General features: G+C 46.6%; 1 protein-coding gene across 8 annotated transcripts in view; it reads left to right on the top strand.

Annotated features, from left to right (window-relative positions):
• Nucleotides 1-21820, top strand: part of lef1 (lymphoid enhancer-binding factor 1) — a 34057-nt gene continuing 12237 nt past the window's right edge. For 3 of the 8 annotated variants that reach the window (XM_029851117.1, XM_029851118.1, XM_029851120.1), the window contains exons 1-5: nucleotides 3-1065; nucleotides 2751-2814; nucleotides 4208-4332; nucleotides 18582-18714; nucleotides 21399-21489. In XM_029851117.1, coding sequence (XP_029706977.1) covers nucleotides 865-1065; nucleotides 2751-2814; nucleotides 4208-4332; nucleotides 18582-18714; nucleotides 21399-21489 — 614 coding nt within the window. In that variant the 5' untranslated portion in view covers nucleotides 3-864. Of the gene's footprint in view, nucleotides 1066-2750; nucleotides 2815-4207; nucleotides 4333-18581; nucleotides 18715-21398; nucleotides 21490-21820 lie in introns of all 8 variants that reach the window. The other 5 variants (XM_029851113.1, XM_029851114.1, XM_029851116.1 and 2 more) reach the window with 4 other exon arrangements.

Raw genomic sequence — 21820 nt, forward strand, 5'->3', positions numbered from 1 at the left:
AAGAGGGAGCAGGAGGAGGAGGAGGAGGAGGGCGCACAGCTACATTACCAACACACACACTGGATACATTACACTTTTGGAAGCGGTGCTGGAGCGGTGGGAAGCCGAAGCGCGACGCATTTTTCTCCGTCTCTCTCAGATTCTCTGATTGTTTTATGACTTTTGCTCTCCTTCTCTTCACGCCGGCCCGCTCCGAGGATGGATTCTGACGCATGATCGCGGCGCAGCTTGCTGTCTGTCCAAACGGTCTTTCCTTCCAAGTAGCACATCCATCTGTTTTTTTTTTGTTTGTTTTGGTTTGTTTGTTTGTCCTGTTTTTGTTTGCACCTCCAGGCGGTGTTTCTGGTTTTGTTGACCTCATTTTTTTGGTCTCCTCCAAAGGACGCGGCAACTTTTTCACCGGATCGCCGAGGAAATATTTTGTTCTCACTTTTATAAATGTTGTTTTTTAGAATCGATTGTAACTGGAACATATTCGCCTTCGGTGCGTGTTGACTGAAAAGAAACTTGTGATGAGATTTTAACTCGTGGTTTATCGTTCTTTTTTATTTTTTCCTCATGACATTGAGGCGTGCGCCGGACATTCCGAGCCTTTAGCTCCGCCGGGTTTTTTTTTCCGCTTTTCGAGATCCATTCTTGTTTTTATAGTCTAAAGGCTGGTGGAGGACACTGGCCACACTCCTGTTGCTTCACTGAAAACACACCGGCAGCGTGTTCGCACGCCGTCCCCCCCTTAAGTGACTCACGGTCTTCCCGAACGAAAGGGGAGACGTCCCCCCCCTTCTTCCCCTCCACACACTCAATTACGGGAATTCCACTCGGAGATTTCTTCTTTGCAGAGACAAACGGGCAGATTTTTCAAAAATGCCCCAGTTATCAGGCGGCGGCGGGGACCCGGAGCTGTGCGCCACGGACGAAATGATCCCGTTCAAAGACGAAGGAGACCCGCACAAGGAGCAGATCTTCGCCGAGCTCAGCCACTCGGAAGAGGAGGGAGACCTGGCAGACATCAAGTCATCTCTGGTCAACGAGTCAGAGAGCAGCCCCAACAGCAACAGCCACGATGTGAGTGAAAAAAAGTGTGTGTGTATGTGTGTGTGTGTGTGTGTGTGTGTGCTTTGTTGTGTATCAACACTGAGGAGCAGCAGAGGGGAAACAATCAACTCATGAAAAGATTTACAATAGAAATTGTGAAAAGTAAGTTACAATAATATTATAATAATAACTTCTGGGACATTTGTTTTGTGACACTGTGGGCTAATAACAGCAGATCGATTGTGCCCAGGCCTAAAATAAGTGTTATTCTATTAAAGCCCTGCACAGTTTGAGCACAGCCGATAATTCGGCAATATATTTTGCCAGACACTTTAGGATTTATGGCAAAAAATGACGGTTGTTTTTTAAGGATACGTGTCGCCTCCATTGTGATTTGATTTTATTCTTATTTTGAGTGCTTAAATCCATCTTGATCAGTCCATTAATCCTAATTTTGCAAAATTGTGCAGTAAAAATCATCGCAAGGTTTAGCAGGCTTGAGTAAAATATGCATTGAAAACATTTATAATTGGACTTTAAAAAGAAAACAAAAGAGGGCCTGGTGATTGCAGCCCACCTAAAATAATAATTATTGTAATTTCCAATATGCTGACATATAATAAAATCCCATATTACCGAAGCCAGTAATATCTAGACAGTGTTACATTTACCCACACGATGTACGTGTTTTCTGTGTTTTAATGTAATATTCACAACATATAGGGTCATTTCCCCTATAAATTGTTTTAAACCTTATTTTTTAAGAACAAGAAATGGGTCTGAAGCTAAGTAATTTATGTCTGTACCGAAAATTTTTAAAAGATGGGAGGAGAGGCCTGTTGGAGGAAAGCGTCAAATGTTGAAATGCGTTGAATTCATCGGGTATTTAAACGATCCTCGATGGAAGAATTAATAACGCTGAATTTTTCATGTTTCTAAAATCATTCATCTCAGACCGTATGTTTCTCATTCATGAGGTGGCGTTCCAGCGACACGTTTAACAGCCACAGAGATGGAATAGGTCAAAATTCCTTTCAGGTTGTTTTTTCTTCCTGCATCCTCCTCTAGCTGAGCACTGACTTGAGGGAGCAGGACTGCAGCCTCCCCATCTTTGAGCCAGCCCAGTGTTTTGTCATTAACCGCAGTGTTAATGAAATTTCGGGATCATCCTGAACGAGGCTGCGCACGTTTGCCACCGAATGTCCCGGAGACACATAAGACAGAGTCTGAATGTTAATTAGGGATTCTGTAAAGTTCCTTCGCTCAGCCTGAAGCAGTCCCGAGGGGTCTGAACTGGAAAAAAGAGCCCCCGCCCTCTCTGATTTTGCTGCAAAAAAAAAAAAAATAGCTGTTTTTTTTTTTTGGCTAAATCCATTTCCACAGTTTTTCCTTTTTATGCAAGGCCTTTATTTTGCATCGCAGCACAGCTTTTAATTCACAGCACACATTTGTTCTGTTGAATTTAGTCGACATGAAAATGAGAGTGGAACTAAGGTATTGAAAACAAGTTAATTTATAAGATCCTTGAGGACACTGAGCTTAATTAAGTGCTTCTTTGATGCTTTGATGCAGACTGCTCCATCACCCTTCTGCAGGTGTGTGTGTGTGTGTGTGTGTGTATGCGTGTGTGTGTGTTCACATACATATAAAATCTTAATCAATAGCGTCACATTTGTTGATTTTTTTATTAAAATTGAATTTATTTTGTGTTGCAGGGAGTCAGGCAGTCCCAAATACCAGATTCATATCATGAAAAACACAGAGACCATCAGGAAGATGGTAAGTGACACTTTCCTCCTGCCATAGCTCATCAAATGATGACAACGAGTACATATACATTCAATAAATCGCTCCAACTTAAACCTTTTGCCCCGGGTTAAACTCGGAACAATCGGAGGTCAAGCTACTTGCTGCCTTTGTGCCGCAGGCTTTGTTCAGGTTATTGGTGCTCTTGCAACAAAATCTGGAACTGCTCTGCTGTATTTATTATCAGCGGAAGCACATTAATGGGCGCGTGCACCACAGTTTCAGACACGACCTGGAGGCTGGAGCGGTGGTTGGGATGATGCCATTGTTTAGAGGAAAGGGGTGAGTGAATGGAGAGCACCACCTCAAACCTTTGGCGCCTACACTGTGGAGCTTTGCCTTTTTAAAAATGGGGGATATATCAGTGGCACTGCTCCACTATTTGGCCCCCGTCTGATCAGAGATCCTGATTCTGCACCACTCAGACTGATAGTGTCTGATCCAGGTCTTGTAGGAACATGCCTTGCCTTCATTTGTATAGTCGCCCTTTACCTTCCTCACAGATGAGGGTGTTTGCTGGAACTGAAAAAACCTGGAAGCTGAACTGAAACGCTGGAAATACTTTTCAAACTAAATCCGCAGTCCTCAGCTTTATACCCGAAACTAAAATGTAATTCTGCGTTTATTGTTTAATCCGGTTCTCCAGAATACACCAGCCTCTTATCTGCTGTGTTGCATGCAACATGTTGCTTCCTGCTGGGGGGAGGGTGGGGGTGGGGGTGGGGGCGCTCCCTTCTCTCGATGGCTCTTGTAGCCTGACCCTGCTGCTCCAGGTCATCGTTATGGCTTTGAGGAGAAGTGTGGCTCCTCTTTGTTCGCCTTTCACTCTTGAATGGAACCCCCGTCAGCCCAAACACAGGCTTTCTTCACAAGAGGGTCCATGTTGCCATCAGTCTGTGTACCACAAACACTCCCCACCCCACCCCTCCAGGCCTTGTTACACAGCTCCCAGTTGAGTGGCGAGTGGCGTTCCATTCAGGCCTCTTGTATAAACCCCCCCGATCGGGCCAAAGCCATAGAGGAACAGTTGGGACATCGCCTGTTTTGACACAGTCTGTATGTTCTTCTAATTGGTGCTAATTGGCACAGAGAGGCTCCATTGTTCCGCTGCATAATACCGCCGTCTTTTCCAAGAAGGGAAGAAAGGGCACAAACAAAAGGTCGGGGCGAAAAGTGGCACGGGTCAAAGCGATGGCTAATGATATCATTATAGCATCCTCACAGGCAGGCAGCACCATCTGATCATTATTGCTGTAACATCTACTGGCAGATGAATGTTAAATGACCCCCCCTCCCATTTGTGAGAATTCCAAAGATTTTCAGTCTTGAATGGGACCAATTTTGATTTTAAATCTGTTTTTATCAGGGAAACTTCAAGACTTGTACTGTAAAGGCCATCCATACTCAGGCTACCCAAGCTACTCCATGATGAGCAACATGGACGCTTCCTACATGAACAACGGCTCCCTCTCACCGCCCATGCCCAGAACGGTCAGTACCAGCTTTTTTTTTCTTTTTAAATGTAAACATCGATATAGTTCATCGCGTTATAGGATATAAAATGGTGCTATTAGCAAGAAGAACCTGAGAACAGCTATGCTGACAGCTCTTTCTGCCTTAGCCAGATACATTTAAGTGCTTTATATTTTGTTTTTTATTATAAAAAGTATCGTGAAGCCTTCATATCAACGCTTCGTTCAAAGCACGAGCCGCAATAGCGTCCCCAGTGCTTCCATTTATTTCTCAGGTAAGCCCTGCGATGTTTGTGTTGTTGTGTAGTGTCCCCGCTGTCCAGGGCGCGACCCCCTGGAAGGCAAATGCCAGCCATACTTTCAGGATTAGCGTGAGATATACAGTATTCCTCATCTTGTCTAAATCTTAAGCGCGGTATGTCTACATGACCAACGTAAGCCCCCCCCCTAATTAGCCGTGCATGACAGGAGGCCTGAAGGCAGCACCGGGTCTCTGCGGCTGCCCTGCAGAGGAGTTTGTTGTACCATCCAGGGGCGGCACAGGCTGCTGCACATTTTGCCCCTCTAACGGTATTAATTTCAGGCCAGCTGCAGGTCCCTGCATGGCGGCTTCCTGTGTCTGTCCCGTTTGCAAATTTCTCCTCTCAAGACAGACATAAAACGCGGGGCACACCAGCAGCTGTCCACCCTAATCCTGTTTTGTCCATGTCTCTGTCTAACACTCGTGGAGACGACCAGCCTCGGTCTGGGTTTGGTTTGGTTCCTCCGTACAGGAAACACTCACACATGGTGCAGGGGAACCAGCCGCTCTGGCTGTTGTGCTTCTGAAGCACATGTGGGCATTTTTTTTTTTTTTTTTTTCCTTCAGGAAAGTTGTAAAATGTGAGTTTTGTGTTATTAAGAGAATCGGCTGTTTGGACGCAGATATGAGTGCATGTGCTGCACGAGAGGGAACGTCCCTTCGACATTGCAGCGAAAACATTTTGAATGGAATATGCCTCACACAAGTATGGAGACCGGCTAACTGTATGAAAGGAAATTACCCCTCGCTACAGATGAATTAGAATTAAAGTCACTCTTTCGATTCGTCTGCCACGGCTGCTTTTAACTTCCAAATTCACCCCCTTCTCCCCATCTTCAATCGCCATTTTTTATACCTTTGTCTCATTTAGCCAATCAGAAGGGGCCAGACTCGGCGAAAGGGTGGCGGAACGCACGTCCTCTGGCTCTGACTGATGTCTGCCTGCTGCCTGTGCTGCTGGCCACCGCAGCCACAGTATCTGCAGGCCTGGGATCGGTTTTCAATCAGATCAAAGGCGCATTCCCTCTTTTATTCTCTTCCATCCCGGCCCCGCTACCGCCCCCAATCCCCGTAGTTTAGATTGATATCCATTGACCATGACATTCCTGCACATGCGGCCGGGTCATGATGGAGCTGTTGGGAGTAACTGATTATCAGCAGATTTTTAGGGTTTCTAGCTTTTACGAGCTGCATCAGCTGCAGGAGTTGTGGTTTCGCTGCCAGGGTGCACGGTGGTGTTCAGTTGCACTGTGGATTTAAAACAAAGTGGGACACTTAAAAGACCCGGTGTTGTTTTATGCCGAAACCGATGTTTATGAAAACCTATAGCTGTATTTAGGAAGTGTATATACAGACTCTCTGGTTGAGAATGTAGATCTGGACGAAGCGCTGTGTTTAATGTACATAGTGCTCCCTGCTGGTGCCTGAATTACCTAATGTTGTGTACGTAAGCTAGTTATGTAAAAACAGAGGAGGAACTTGAAACCGAATCAGAATAATTGGATGTAACACAGGGATGTTTGTTATTGGGTTTTTTTTAAGTTATAAAAGGGTCACATTATTTGTATTTTTGTTTGATGCGCGATTACGTTATTTTTCTGAGCACGACCCATAAATTTAAATTGCCTTATGACGTGTGGAGGAATACATTTAAACTTAGATTTCTTTTCTTTGTTTTTTTGGTCCCGTCTTAAATGCTGGAGCTTGGTAAACTCCGGCGAGGATCTTTAAATCCCAGCCTTTTGCATTCTCCTCTGAGAGCCTTGTATGGCACGTAGCAGACGGCAGCGATACAGCACAAGGTTCCTCACCTGACTGTAAGGATGTGCTGGTGAGCTCCAGCTGCATTAGAACTGTCTCATGTGCTCCCCGAGGAGTGGGATGGATAATCGCTGATCTTTTTTTTTCTTGAGCTATGCTGCTGCTGTGCTAGTGGGGCAAGAGTGCCCCTTCTCCTTTGCTTCGCACTCCCTTTTTTTTCCTCTCCCCCCTCTGGACCCTCAATTGCAGATCCTCGTGGCAAGGAAGGGGGAGGGAGTGCAGCGCTGTACTCTGCTTTGATGTAGTGGGAACGTGACGGATCTGCTAGCCAGTGTCTCGCAGCGTGGAATCACTAACCCAGGCTTACCTAACGGGATTTGGTGGGACCGCTCTGGTGTCCCTCAGTGCCATGTGTGTCCTGAGCTCATGCCCCCAGTGCTACCGTGGAAGATCCTTGTTAAAGAGAACACTAAATTTACCAGCAACCCTATGTGTCCACACATAATGTTGTAGATGGCAGCTTATGGGACTCGGTGTGGATTTTTCTCCACTTAATGTCTCTCTTTCGGATGTAGATGCTGCACGTTTGCTGTAGAAATCAAAGTTCGTCCCTTCAGTAACAGCATCATAATTCCGGCTCAATCTTGCTTCCATATGAATGAAAGTAACAGAGACATAAATATAATTGCATCATTGAAGGTGCTACATATATATACCTATATACTAATCATATAAATATATACCATCATTTTCTTCAATCCGGTAACCTGCATATCAAAGAGGCGTCTTGCGTTTGATGCCGGAGTTAAATGTGTGCACGTGCATGAAGGACACCGATGGAAACCTCGGACAAAAGAGACACGTGACGCTCGTCACAGGCTCTTTGTAGTGCCGCTGGGTTGCGGTGTTCTATAAACATGGCCATTAACGCTGCCTGGTGATGCTGGTTGACACATTGATTCCATATGCACGGCTCTAATGACACCATGTGCTTGCAGTTGCCTTATCTCTGGGGTTCATCTTGGCAAATGGAGCACAGTGAAGTAATTGTCTGCTGGGATGGAGACATTTTGGTTGAATTGACTTCTTCTGATGGTTAAAGTGGAAGAAGAGAGTTCTTTTTCTGTTTTCAACTGATGTTTGACACAAATGTGTGATTACTTGGAGTACCTGGCACTTCATTAAGGAGCAAAATCCACAATAAAATCACTAATGTAGTATTAAACTACATCTGTTGTGCAATGGACTTATCCCAGTACTGGCCCTGCTATACACGTGTCAGCATTGTAATTCAGTAAAGCCGACATAAACCCATGTTATGACCTCAAAACAGATGAGATATGACAATTAATCATTGGACTCATGTGCACAAATTGAGTTTCTCTGAAGTGACATAGTCATGCACCATGTGCTGTCACACATCAGCCCCAGATGATGTTTATTTTGAGCGCGCTTTGCTCCTCAAAGTGAATAGTTGATGGCACTTTCTTCATTCCCCTTCCTCCCACTGAACTGGATGAAGCCTAACCAGTATTACTTGTGCCGCCTGGAGCCAGCCAGCCATCCAGCCAGCCATCCAGCCAGCCATCCAGCCAGCCAGCCAGCCAGCCAGCCAGCCAGCCAGCCATCCAGCCAGCCAGCCAGCCAGCCAGGCCTCCCTGTACAGATTGCTGCTGAATCCCACAACACCTGCTCAGAGGACTTCACTCTTCACCAGCAGCCCGCCCCTGATCTCCAGGGGTCAGTTGAGGGCCTCGCCAAGGTTGTCCCTTAAGCCCAATTTTTGCTTTGAACTGACTGGGTGTGGACTTCCTGCAAGGGTGGATCAGAAATGGAGAATAGAGGGTGGCATGTGTGCATGAGTGGAGCTTTTTTTTTTTTTTTTTAAACCAGCAAACTGTTTATGATGTTATGACTGCACACAGTTAAATAGGCTGGTGGGTGGAAACATTCAGCTGGAGTTCTGCATTTGAAATGAATCTTCAGATCCTGCTTTGCAGTCATTCTATATGTAAAAAGTGCTTTTAAGTAGAAGTTTAATTTGGATTTTCAGGCCAGTCTTTTCATCAGCGCTGCCTTGGAGCTGATAACACTGACTTATTGTTGTCTGCGAGTCGTAAAACAAGTAAAATCATGAGGAGCTTTATTGACTTCATCCTGGTGGCTAACTGGCGCGTATAGAGGGGAGCAGTGTTCGGCCAGTATACTACAGGAAAGGGAACAATAGGAGCACAGGAGTGAAACATGGGTGCAAATCATGCCGGCTGTGTCAGGACTTCAGAGAAGCTCAAACAGCGCTCACTTTGTCCGGAGCCATGATCAATAGCAGCTCTGTATAATGTTGGTCAGTCTTTGCCCCCCCACCCCCTCCCCCCTTTGCTGTTTCATATTTTTCAGAAGCTCATTATTTCTTTCTGTCACCGTGGGTGTGAGTGTTAAAAAGCCTTACAAGTAATGTGTATCTGAAAGTGCTGAAATATTAATGGTCCCCGGTGTAGGAGGTTGGTATAGGGCCTGCGTAGTTACAGTACAAAGGGTGCCTTCTCCCCACCAGGCTTTATTAGCTGAGCTGGTAAATGAAACGATGGCTACAGCGCGCGCGCGCGCTCCTCTCCCCTCTTTCCTTTGTATGTGTTTTTGTTTTTGCACTAAGCATCAAGCTGTTATCTCCTTGCCTGACAACTTCCAACACACGCTGCACTGTTTTTATTTTATTTCGCGCATTCGCACACGTGCAGGGGTTTGCGTCGCAGCGTTATGCTTTCTGTGGGAGGACAGAGGGGGGAGGGGGGCTGTGCTATCAGTTCATTTTGTGTGGTCTTGGCTATAAAAAACACCCTGTTCTTTGACTGTGAAAAAAAAAGCCTGTCTTTAATTTTTGGGAAACCCATAAAAGTTTGTCGCTCCTTTCATACTGGCTGCGGAATTGAAAACAAATGCTACATTCTTTCCCCCTTTTCTTTTGAACTGGCCAATTATAGAGTTGTGAAAATAAAAATCAGTCTATAGATCTTTTTACCCCTTCTCTTTTCTTTTCCTCGCTTGCCTTATTCCTCTCTTTCACCCCCCCCCCCCACACACACACACACACTTCTCCCCAGTTGTTTTTGAAGAAACCAAGGGGGATCACTGATGTCAAAGTCAAAACCAAGAGCATTAAGAAAACTGGCGAAATGCAATACAGCTGCAATCCGACATGACGCTAGAAAATAGGACTGAGGAGCAGAAAGCCTCTCTCCCGTATTCCCAGGGCGCGCAACTGCTCCCGGCCTTGGCTTTGATCTCTTCAAAGCCTCCTGCCTCCTACTAGATGGAGAGTCTTGGCTGACGCTCGTGAACGCTGGAAAGAGGCAGGGGGGAACGAGGGGGGGGGGTTCTTTTGGAGGGGGTGGGGGATGTCGTCTTTTCCTTTCGAGGGCTGAAATCAATCATGGTGCCGAGGCAATTATGTGTAATTCAACCCCAGCCAGATTAGTGACTCTTGTTACCTGAGCGACCAGAGCTCTGTAATCTGTGAGACACACCGGCCTCTCCAGCAAAGGAGTAGCCAGGAGCAGGCGAGGACACTTGAGGGGAAGGAGGGGAGAGGTGCTGAAAAGCCGTCTGCTGTCCAGCAGAGCAGAAAATCAGGGTACAATGGTGTAATTACACTTGCAGATGTAGCCATATTTACGACAAGGTAGATAGAAAGAACTATAGGAATGGGCGCTGATCACCATGCACCACGCTAGTTAGCACGCTAACGAGCGGGGTTATATTTTAGCGTTGCAAAGATGTTGGAAACCTCGCCTCCAATAAGCCTCCTGTCCTCCCCGGCCATCGGCTGCCTGTCCTCCCCCTCCTATGTCATATCTCTGTGCCTCGTGCCCTTCACATTTGGTTTCAAAATGCAAGCTTGGGCAATGCTCCAACCCCGGGCGCCCAATTTACTATGGCTGGAGAATAACTTGGTGGCTCCAAGTCACTGAGGGAAAACAGCAGAGCCGAACGCGGCTCTTTCCCAGCTGCTACACTTTGTCTAATCTGTGCAGCTCTGTCAGTGTCTTAACACACTGCAATGGAACAGTTTTCGCCCCGCATTTTTTTTATGTAGCGTAGTGAGATTTACCCCAATTATGTTTGCTTCTTTTTTAGGCAAATCAAGACCATGGTGGGAGCTTGATGTTCATGACTAATGCCACCTGGCATATTTTATGAGATTATTTTCTTGTGTTAGTTCTATTTTAAGTCTATGATTTTTTTGGGGGGGGGTTCTAATCCATTAATCGTTGGTTGGACAGAGGGCAGGACAGCAATACAGCTGCCCGGGATTTGATTCTCCCCCTGTGCTCTATCTGTGCTGATGTCACAGGGATGGGAACAAGGCTGTTACTTCTTCAGCAGTCACTTGATGTAGGGTGATGAAACCCACAAAGATATCTAGTAAGAGTGTGTTTGTTCATCTGATGAGTTCTCCTTGCCCTCAATGTTTCTTTTGATCGTTGGACTGTTTGGTTATTTTGCCTGTGTGCCTGAAACCATGAATTAATTAGACATGCCATCCCACGGTAATGGAAAGTAGCTGATCACCGCCTTTCACATCCACCATAGATTTAATCAAACACGGAGTTGGGAAGGTGTAGCTGACTTTAAAAATATAAAGGTCACGCTGAATGGATTATGTGGCATCAATGGAGCCACCGTCCGGCTCGGCGGGAGCCCTCAAATCCACCGGCAGCACTCACCCCTGGCTCTGGGGCCAGGTGACTCTTTTCATGTCCCCCAATGGAGACACATCACAGAGGCCTTCTCCACTTTGTGCTGCCCATCATCAAACAATGCATCAAAACATCAAATCAATCCACCCCCACTATATCCCCGTCCTTTGAGATGAAAGGTACCGGAGATGGTGAAAGGGCCCTCCGCGCCCACATTGGAGATATACACTGCTGGTTCTACCAGTGGCGACGAGCAATGCCCTGTAAACCAAAGTCATGCTAACCTATATTTTCCAGTCTGTTTTGAGCATATTTGGTCATCGAGAAAATTGAGTATTCAATTCTGACATCATAGCGTTTAAATTTTGGGAGCCGAGTCCCTCTTGTGCTGTCATCTACGAATAAATGTACTAGGAGCCAAATTACAGCCACGTTGCTCACAAAATATGTCTTAGCGTTCAGATTAGCGGCCTCAGGTGCATGAATGGACCTTATAATGTTGCTGTAACCATATGCCCTGAGCTTAAGGAGTCCCTTTTGTGCTGTTGCAGCTCACTATTACCATTTCTTTAGAGGTATCAAGGGATAAGTAGGTGTTGTACTTTGCCATGTTATACGTGGTCATTGTTTTGTTTGTAATAAAGCTCACAAAACCCTGGCACAAAGCTAATTGACAGGGCAGAGTTTTCATGTGACCGTTCTGATCCTTGGAGAGGTTCTTGAAGTGTTCCCTGCATCTGCGGGGATGGAAGAAAAGCCATTTGTTCGGAGGGGGGGGATCAGATTTGAATAGCTTTGTGCTTTTCATTCAGACCCTAACAGGGGCGTGTGCGCCTACCTCGAAAGGAGCCCTAAAATGTGCGGTTTCATTAATGAGTAATTCCACACTGAAAGGCAGTTGTGGGTAGTCTTTACCAGTTAATCCCTTAATATGTGGAATCACACCCAACCAGCGGGCTTCTGGCATTGTTGGCCATTCATGGGCTGAACTGTTCGCGATGTGATCCACGACCATGAATGTCTTGTCTGCTTCTGTTGCGCGAACCTTGTGTCATTGTGCACGCCACCCAAAAATGGTGAATCTAATTTGCAACCTGATATCAAATGCAGCTTTGTCTGGGCGCTTGTCTGATTATTTGAGCCGCTTATTTTCGGAATGAGGTGAATCTGCGTGTCCTTTGATGTAGAAAAACATCAATCATGTGACTCGGGGGGGTCAGATCAAGGCCAGGACACAGGTGTCATGTCACCTGAGGCAACGTGACCTTTGCATCCCTTCCTTTTCAAAACATTACACCACCTATATGTTAAGTCGGCCGTGAGACATTTAGCAGGATATTTTATAGCGAATTCTTCTCTTCTTTGTTGCACACTGTCGTCTGATTCGCGAACCCCTTGGCACCCCCTTTCCCCCCCCCGTTCTTATGCATTCTGTTTGTGGGTGTGAGTCTGTCTGAGTGAAATACAGAAGGAAAACTAGGTCAGTACTCTCCCCAGCTCAAGCAGAAGCAGCTCTCATTCAGATCACCTCCCCATCCACATATTCCTGGTGCGTGCCACTGGAAATACCGGCAAGCGCGGCAGTGCCGGCGCACCGCGTTGATGTCCAGCGCTCTCGAGCTAGCTTGGGAATTCTGATATTAACCCCTTCCTGCCTGTAGATGCCACGCCAAGCGTAGCATTGAAGCCGTTTTGCTGTGTCTAGCGCTCATCTCCACAGGTAGAGACACACAAAGACCCCCACCAGACTCTATTTTCCCCCTCAACGCTGAGCTTCCAAATCCAAACTGACAGCCATTCATGCCCAGAATACCTGGGCGAAAGCTGAGAGGGGGAAACACTATCTAGGTGTCGCAGGCAAATCCGCTCTTGTTCAACGGATATACGAAGCTCCAGCATGAGGCGACTCATCAGCACTTTTCTCTCCATTCTGGCTGCATTTCTCCACCTTTCCTCAACATTTCTGCCATTGTGCTGCGGCCACGCAAACTTGGCTTGTGCTGCGTTTATTTGTAATTTCGCAGATGCACAGATCAGGAAAGTGAAGAATAGTCACAGCTGCGGCTCCCATGTTGATACAGTTAGACACTGTAACAGTGTAGATCTAAACCAGGTGGCTCTTTCATGTCTCTGTTGCGCCAACATGTCTCAGTCGGTTCGAAGGAAGCGGCGGTGCTACAGAAAGGTTGAGTCTTTGTGGATGGGTGCCCAAGAGTGAGTTTGCAGGCTGCCTTTTGTGCATGTGTTTGTGGGTGTGCTCGCAGGCCTGCTGACAGTGGCACTTCAGCAGAATGTTTGCCCTTTGCTCAGTCCTTTGATGTGACCAGGTCCTGCTGTGATAATGAGCCCTGTGCCCTGCCGCAAGGTGAACATCCTGTAGTTTGCCCAGGGCTCTGCCAGAGCTGTGGCCCCGCCCCCACAGCGCCTCCACCTCCACACACTCCAAGAACACAGCAGTGGAAGAGTCTTTCACTCGTCTTGGGTAGCCCGAAGACGTCGGCATCCCTCATGTGACACAAATGTTTCAGGATTTACACCTGTGCCGACGCGGATTTAAGCTCGGGCTTCGGAAAATTGTTTCAGTTTAATAGTACTGATTTGAATAAATCCAATGAAAAGCAAATGAAGCAGGTTTTTATATTGCAGTCAAGTATCAAGTGTGTTTATTTCATGTTCCACAATCCGCTGTGACATGTCAGTGAAGTTAGATGATTAGTGGTCCCTGTTGACTTCCTTGCTTTGCTCTTTATCATCTCGGGCTCAGACTCACATAAGCTAAAGAGTAACACTCAACACTCTCCTATCAAAGAACTTAATCATTTCTAATGATCCATAGTTTCTTTTTAAAATGGCTTTGTAACACCTAGAAGTTATAGGTTGAACCCTTTCAAGAGCTGACAATGTACATTCGCCTGGGAGAGGCATATCTTTGCACAAATTATCTTTTACCGCATGTTCAGAATGTTAGAGAGCTAGCTAGCCTAATTGGTTTGCTTGGAGCACATGCTTTTCATGCCAAAACCGGGATGATGGGTAATCCACTCGGCCCTATTCGCTTGTGCTTACTGCTCAGTGTGTGGTAGTGTAAGAGAAGAGAGTCATCTGTTATAGCTCTCTATAGATTGTATTAAGTTCACGGCGACTGCAGTCTGATTGCTAATCGATGTCACCACATTGTGGTGTGAGTAGTTGTGTGTGTGCACACTATGGCATTGCAATGGAACTGGTTTGGAGAAGAGTTAAACCAGTTCTGCAGCTCATTACTATAATGATTAATTCGTTAACGTATATGTCAGATATTTTTTTCAGGTTTACCAAAGCCATTTCTTGGGGGGGTGTTAGATCCTCTTATACATCATTGTGTCTTTCATATCAGTTAGCCTTTGCCCTCGGTGTCACTTGCTTTCTACAACTTTGGCTCTCTGATTAACACACACTATTTCTGATTGAAATGGAAGAAATGGGGGGGGGGAAGGGAGAGAGATATGAGGGCTTCACAGATGTAAAATTCTCCCCAGGGTAGGCTTTTCCTGTTATTCGTAGCCTCCTCCACTCCTGTCCCTGTAGTTGGCTCCGCTTGTTCGTTTCGTTACCCGGGGCACGTGGCGCTCCTTCGCTTGCTGACGGCCCAGCTTTCTTCTCCATTAATTGGGTTTCGTTACATTAAGCCCCCTGGCCAATAGTCCATCTTGCCCATAAAACATTCCATTTTTAGCGCTCCCCTCACAGCTGGTGGGGTTCAACCAGCTCGACAAATGGTAATTGGTTATTTATTTAAGCTTCCTCAGGTTGGTCTCTCTGGTTTTGGTGGGAGGGGGGAATACAGTCCCCTTTTTTTCTGTACTGTAGAGGCACAATGAGAGAATGTTTGCGAACTTTTTGTTGGCAAAAGGTTGGACAACTTGCACTCAAACACACCCCATTGTGAACACCTGGTCTACGGGTGACTGTAGGATTTTACCCTTTGGCACACCCTCACTTCATACTACTTTTGGATTTATAGAGGCTTTCCGTCCCTAATCTAGCCTACTTTTTGATCACATTGTCGATGAAAACAGTAAACAGGGATAGCAATTATTGCTTTTAGGAGCGTAATATTGTTAATAATTTCAGCAGCCACAGGGAAAGAGAGAATTTTATTGGAAATTAAAGGTTAACTCTCGATTCGTTTTTGTAATCGCAGAACTGGTTTCTTGCCTAATGCGTTCTCTTCTGTCCCAGGCCTTATTTTCTAATCCTTTTCTTCCGGAGTGCAGAAAATCACATGAGAAGATGAGGTTGGTTTTGGGGGTGAGAAAGGCCTTTTAGAGAAGATTTAACAGCATGGGAATCCATAGTCACCACTTTAGCTGCCATCTCCCCAGCTGTTTGTGAAACACCTCACATGGTTTCTACACACTTGATTGTAGCTGCAGGCACGAAGAGTCCTCATTGCATATAAATTACAGAAGTGGGAAGCGATTATTATAAAATTCCCGCTTTCCCTTTTTTCCACTCCACTCTGCAGAAGTGGTATAATTGAGTGGAGCACAAAAGCTGTGCTGCGAGGGGACGGAAAGAGAGGGGGATGCTTAAAGGGCAATATGGCAAGGATAGTGAGTGCACCTACCACATAGACATGTGTACAAACGCATGCAATCCATGCTCAGAAACCATGACAAGATGTTGGTGGAACCAGACAAGCTCCCAGAAACCCGTGAGCTGTCACTAACATCCTCCCCCGGAGAACAAAGGCAAAAGAAGTACCAAAACAAAAAAATAGAAATGAAACATCCCAGTTCCATTCCCCCGCCCCCATTTTCAGATGGCACGCCAAGTCACTGGCTCCCCATGCTGCAACACACTGGAGTGTCTCCTCCATTGAGGGCTCGCTGCCAACTCCAGTTCCGCACAATGTATTTCTCTTAAAACCACATCTGAGTTGTTCTTTTAGAAAGGCTGGCCAAGCCTGGATATGAAATTCCAAATGGAGTGTTTTCTTTTCAATCCTTGCTGCCTCTCCCCTTTCGCCCTCCCTGAGAAATATGAATAGAAAAATCTTAAGCCTATTATTTCTCCTATACAAAAAAAGGGGACCTCCAATATGGCCACCATCCGTGGCAACAGTGTCCCAACTGCTGGGGACTTTGGTGGATGAGGGGGGATCAAATTGCTGCGACGTGGCATAACCTTCACAGCTGTGGTCATTTGGTGTCTCCGCGACTTCCTCCAGGAAATTGGTAGTGTACTGAAGTTTTTGTGTGAGAATTTGCCAAAATCGGAGCTTTGAAGTGGAGCTCTTTGGGGAAAAATTAAAACATTGTGGCTCCGCGATGGCTTTTGGTGTGTAGCAAATGTAATTTCTGTCCAAAAGGTTTTCATTTAACCATGATATAGTTTGAAAGCTGTGTGTGTGTGTGTGTGTGTGTGTGTGTGTGTGTGTGTGTGTGTGTGTGAGTGTGAGTGTGTGAGAGAGATGAAAATTTTAAAAGGTGCCTGTCCTTCATTCAGAAAGTAAACCACGGGAAGCTACTGTATGGCAAACAGTTTATGCAAATATGCACCTTAGTTTAGCCATAAATTGTACATTGGTCACAGAGGTTTTTCCTTGGAGGATTTTGCCACATTGGATGCAGTCTATTAAGAAGTTGAGAGAAATGGGATTTGACAGCTGGAACTGGGAAAAGCACACAGAGCTCTCTTCCATCGCATTTTTGCCGTTATTTTGCTGGGTCACAGTGTGCATGTGAATGAGAGACTTTTGTTTCCAACTTACTTTTTCTTTGTGATCTTTCAGCTACAAGTTTGAAGGGGGGAATGCAGCTAAAATGATAATCCCTCAGGCTCTTATCTCATTCCGTCGGGATAACAAATGGGAGTGGAGAGGCGTAAAGTAATATGGGTGAGAATGCTATAATTTAGCCCTTGGTGTAGGCATGTCGCAGACTCCCTAGTCCTAGTTAGTCCCTCATTAGGGTTAGCGGCCCTTTTTAATAGGGCCTCCCCTTTGTGGAATGAGTTGAGACACTCCCACCCTAGCAGATTATCCCATCACCTTTGACTCTTGCCGACCACAGTTTGAGAACTCACCTGAACTCATGTGAAAAGCCTCTCCAGCCCAGATTATTCCTCCTTTTTTGAGAAGGATTTTGGCCCTCTTTGTTTATTCAGGCAGGTGTCGTGTGGATTCACCTAGGCTAAATACTTGTGATCGAGGGAGACTCGAAAAGCCCTGGGAGAGAAGATTCCTGGTCCGATAAGAGTGATGCAGATGATGCATCATACGGTCGAGGATAGCGAGACCTTTTTTTTAAAATACTGTGAAGTGCACATACTGTTCTCTGTGTTCTCAGTCGGGTCGTTCTCAGAGGCCGGGGTGGGGCGGTCGGCCTTAAATTGAGCCCGGTGCCAGTCTGTGAGAGGGTCAAGGAAATGTAGACATTCCACCACCTTTGAGTCCAAGAGTTTTCATGTGTATGCATGCATGCGTGTGTGTGTGTGTGTGTGTGTGGTTGGAGGAGGGGGGGCATCAATCACACTCTGTACTGGAGGAATGTCACCTTGATCTACAGCTCACAAGGACTAGCATCTGAAAACTGATAAACTCCAGCTTATTTGGTCTGATACTCATGTGCATTCTTAATTTAGAGGATTGTCAGAATCTCATAAGAGACCCTCTAATGCGAAGCTGCCCTATTCGATGCTTACGGTCACGATTTGGTAGGAAAGGTTTCTTCACCAGTTCTGATGTGTCCGTGATATTTCCTGCTGAGGTGATACAGTGACTCCAGTTCAGTTCAGGCTCAGATTGTGGCTAGCAGATTTAGCGTGGCTAAGCATTACCATGTGTTGCGTGCAGCTGAAGCATGTAAGTGCTTTTGGCTCCGGGGGTTGGGTACCCGGGTTTTTGGGGGCTTGCTCATTCTATTTTAGTTTTCAGGGGAGGCAGCTTCCTCTGACTCATTCAGGGACAGGGGGCCTTTGGCCAGGCCACTGCTGACGTGATTACCCCTGCAATAAGTACCGCTGCAGACATCTGTCTCACTCGCGCTCTCCCTCCGTGACCGGCCCCCCCTTCTCCTCCCCCTCCATCCCTCATATCTCCTTCCCCCGGCTCTTGCTCTGTAATGAACTCCCCTTATTCACCAGCTAATGACTGCCTTTGATCTCCCGCCTAAGACCTCTGCTGCAGCTCTACCCCGCGAATCTCTTTTTCTCTTCCCCTCTCGGTGCTCTATCGCTTGTTAATTTCTATTCTCCCCGGCTCCAGTTTGTGTCTCACTCCCCCTTTCTGCCATCTCAAACGATCTCACGCATCTCTGACAGGTATTCCCGCTTTCTTTTGTGAAGGAAAGCTGACTAAACGGGAAGAGTTTGAGGAAAGGCGTATGCCGCTTTGAGGTGTACCAGTTGAACGGCGCTAGTTGGCGAGGGGCCGCAGTGCACGTAGAATAATTTTGTTAATGCAAACAGGAAATGTCACCACTCTTTCATGTTCTTCTTTAACCTACTTGTATTTCTCTTCCACAGTCCAATAAGGTTCCTGTTGTGCAGCCATCCCACGCAGTCCACCCGCTCACCCCCCTGATCACGTACAGTGACGAGCACTTCGCCCCGGGATCCCATTCTGGTCACCACCCCCATGATGGTAGCAACAAACAAGGTAGAGGACAATACTGTCAACATTCGCCTCAACAACTGTGTCACTAAAAGTTGGTTGAATATTCAGCATCTTCTCGCCTTTTATTGTCGTCATCGACAGATCAGAAGTGACTTCCCCCCGTAACTAAAATCTTTTCCTACTGTGACAAGCTAACCAGAACATTTTTAAGCGAACAAGTGTTGTGGAAGTCTAAATTTTTATGGCCTGGCAAGTCTGACCATAACTGATGGTGCAACAACAAGATTCTTTTTCTGTTATAACAAAAAGGGAAATCTGTTAATGTGATCAGTCGCACGACGCGCAATATCTGTTCTGCTTGGCAGCTACAAGCATAATGGATGGAAACACAACCGTTTAAGTTTTTATTTTTAAACCTCGCCTAAAACGCCTGGGGATAAAAACAAGATCGCACAAAACTCAAAAGGGATCGCAGCATGGTCTCGATTGGAACGCGCCGGCGGGACGTCACGGCGAGCTCGGCTGCCCTCTTCGCCTATCGGTGGCGACATCAGGCAGAGCTCCTCCGTGGATCGGACGAGCTCCGCATAGCTGGAAACTGTGGCAGCTTTGCGGCGACGTGAAGAGACGCTCGCTGCGTGGTTTGTTTTTCCGGCACCTTTTCTGTTCTCCCGGCTCACCTCTCCTGCGGCTGCCAGTTGAAAAGGAGGAGGAGGAGGGGGGGGGGGGGTGATCAGACGGCAAGTAGGTGACGGTGATGAGTCGGGGAGGTTTTGAGGGAGCGGTTATAAATAACGATCTGAAAACCGAGCGCACGCGAACGCAGCACGGCGAGATGAAGGTAGCGAGATGTTTAAAGAAACTGTGCGCCACATATGTCGGGAGGATCATGCATCGCTTCTTAGGCAGATCTTTTCCTACGGCAGCAGGAAGGAGCGTTGTTGACATGAAATACAGTCCCTACTGAGCTGTCAAAGGCGCATATTTAATTTTCAGAAATCTGTTTTCCAGTGCTAAAGCTGAGATAGTTGCCATTTTAATTTTCTTTTATCGTTTCCTAACCTTATACAAAATAAGCGTTGCTATATTTGATATTTGCTCTTGCAGCACAACTGGATCCATGTCCAAGTGATCTAATTCCAGAATTAGCTGCAAATGATTTCCCTAGGCATATTTATGCATGTGAGGGTGTACCAGCAGAGTAAAGCTGCAGCCCCTTTAAGTCGTCCCCCCCACAGACACACACACACCCACCACCACCCCCATATCGACCAGTTTCTTCTTTAGTGGGCTCAGACTTTGATCTTCTCATTAATTATGAAAAACAATCATGGATTTTCTCATTATGAGCTCTAATTTGTGCCAGGCTGCAATGCAGGATGGAAGGTCGAGAGTGGGTGTGTGTCTTTGTGTGTGAAACCTGAAGGCCTTATTTAAGGCCTTTTTAAAGATAAGACAGAGAGTCAAATATGAATAAAATTACGGCGAGTTTTCACCATATGGACCTGTAGAGATTTCCTGACTGTCGGTAAGAACACGTGAACAGAAGGCGTCTTCTAGGCATGAGTGACAAGGTCACTGGGGTTCCCTCCTCCTCCCTCCTAACCCTCGCCCTTTGCCTCCTTTCCTTCTGTCCTCAGGAGGGCCCTCAGGAGTGTTATGTGGTGGATTAGTGGGCAGGGGGTAGTGCTATTCACGCTATGACTCCAGCGTTGCAACACTGGCTTTGCAGATATCGGCCCCCTGCTTGCCTCGCTTCTCTTGGGGATGGAGGCCCCTTCAGACCACAGCCCAGAGAGAGGGAGAAAAGTCTGGCTCCAGCAGGGATTAGAGCATGGTGCTAATCTGGAGGCATTTGCCCTCTTTTTGTGTGTTTCAGCACACATGTACACATATCCTAGTTGTTCATATCTGAAGACTTTAAATGTCGAAACGCTGCTGTGAAATATCATTCTCCAGTTTTCTTGGTTAAATCTCAATAATACTAAGGACTCTTTGACCTTGAAACCCAGAAGGAACAGGCATGTTGGAGATATGGGAGCTTAGTCCTGAAGATCCCTTGACAGGTAGTGTGAGTCAATCTCCTGTTTTCAAGGGGAGATGCAGCCTCTGTCACAAAGATGATGCCTCGGCTAACTAGCTTAAAGACATGCAACCACACTGAAAGATGTCTAGCTAAGCAGAAAAGATCCTTCTTTTTTTACTAGATGATAATGTGAGGTCAAGAGGTGCGTTCAAGCCCTCTGTCCTGCTGTGACACCTGGTGAGAAAGCAGGAACGACAGCAGTTGGGTAAAGCCAGAAGCTGCACATTTCTTCAATATTCTTACATGCTTATGCAACACAATTCAAAGTTCCTGCTATCAAAACACACACTAACACTAACCCTAACGCCAAAGGAGGGTGCAGCATGTGTCTATTTGATGGTCTGTTTTCACCTGGGGAAGGTGGCAGCTCAACCTGTAGGGGGCAGTGCTGAGCAGCAGAGATTTCTGGGTTCAAGCCCCCTGTTGCAGACAAAGGTTAAAAGGTGTGCCAGGACACTTTCAGGGCACTGCTGAGGTGCCCACAAGCAAGGTACCAGACCCCCAAATACTCAGACAGCACCCTGCGACGAGCTGGCGTGTCATCCTTCTCTGTATGCAGCGGGGACCCCGCAAGAAATAGGGCTGCGTTCTCAATGATTTATCTAATGGATTTGCATCTCTGTTCTGGGATTTGGAACAGGAATGCCACGGCAACACCCCGGACCAGACATGGCCAACTTCTACTCCCTCTCTCCCGGAGGAGTGGGACAGATCACGCCGCCGCTCGGATGGTGAGTAGCAAAGAAACGAAAGAGGTCGATTTATATAAACGAGGAGCGGTTGCGATCTGGTGTCCTTGGAGACGGAGACACAGAGACAGAGACTTGGGGAGACTGCTGTGGACTGAATGGTGTCCACCTACGAAGGGCAGGTTGAGGGGGGCGTGCAGCAGGCTGCTCCAGCGCCGTGGCGTGAGGCGCACTGCTACTCTGTGTGCCCAGCACATGTCAAACACATTACAGCAAACGTGCCCCTGCATATCCATATGGATGCTTAACCCCCGCATCAAAGTCCTCTGGGCTCTCTGTGCTAACTGAGCTTCACTTATGGTGCATTTTGTGT

This window comes from Takifugu rubripes, chromosome 17 (genome assembly GCF_901000725.2).
Source record: "Takifugu rubripes chromosome 17, fTakRub1.2, whole genome shotgun sequence".
Classification (NCBI taxonomy): Eukaryota; Metazoa; Chordata; class Actinopteri; order Tetraodontiformes; family Tetraodontidae; genus Takifugu; species Takifugu rubripes.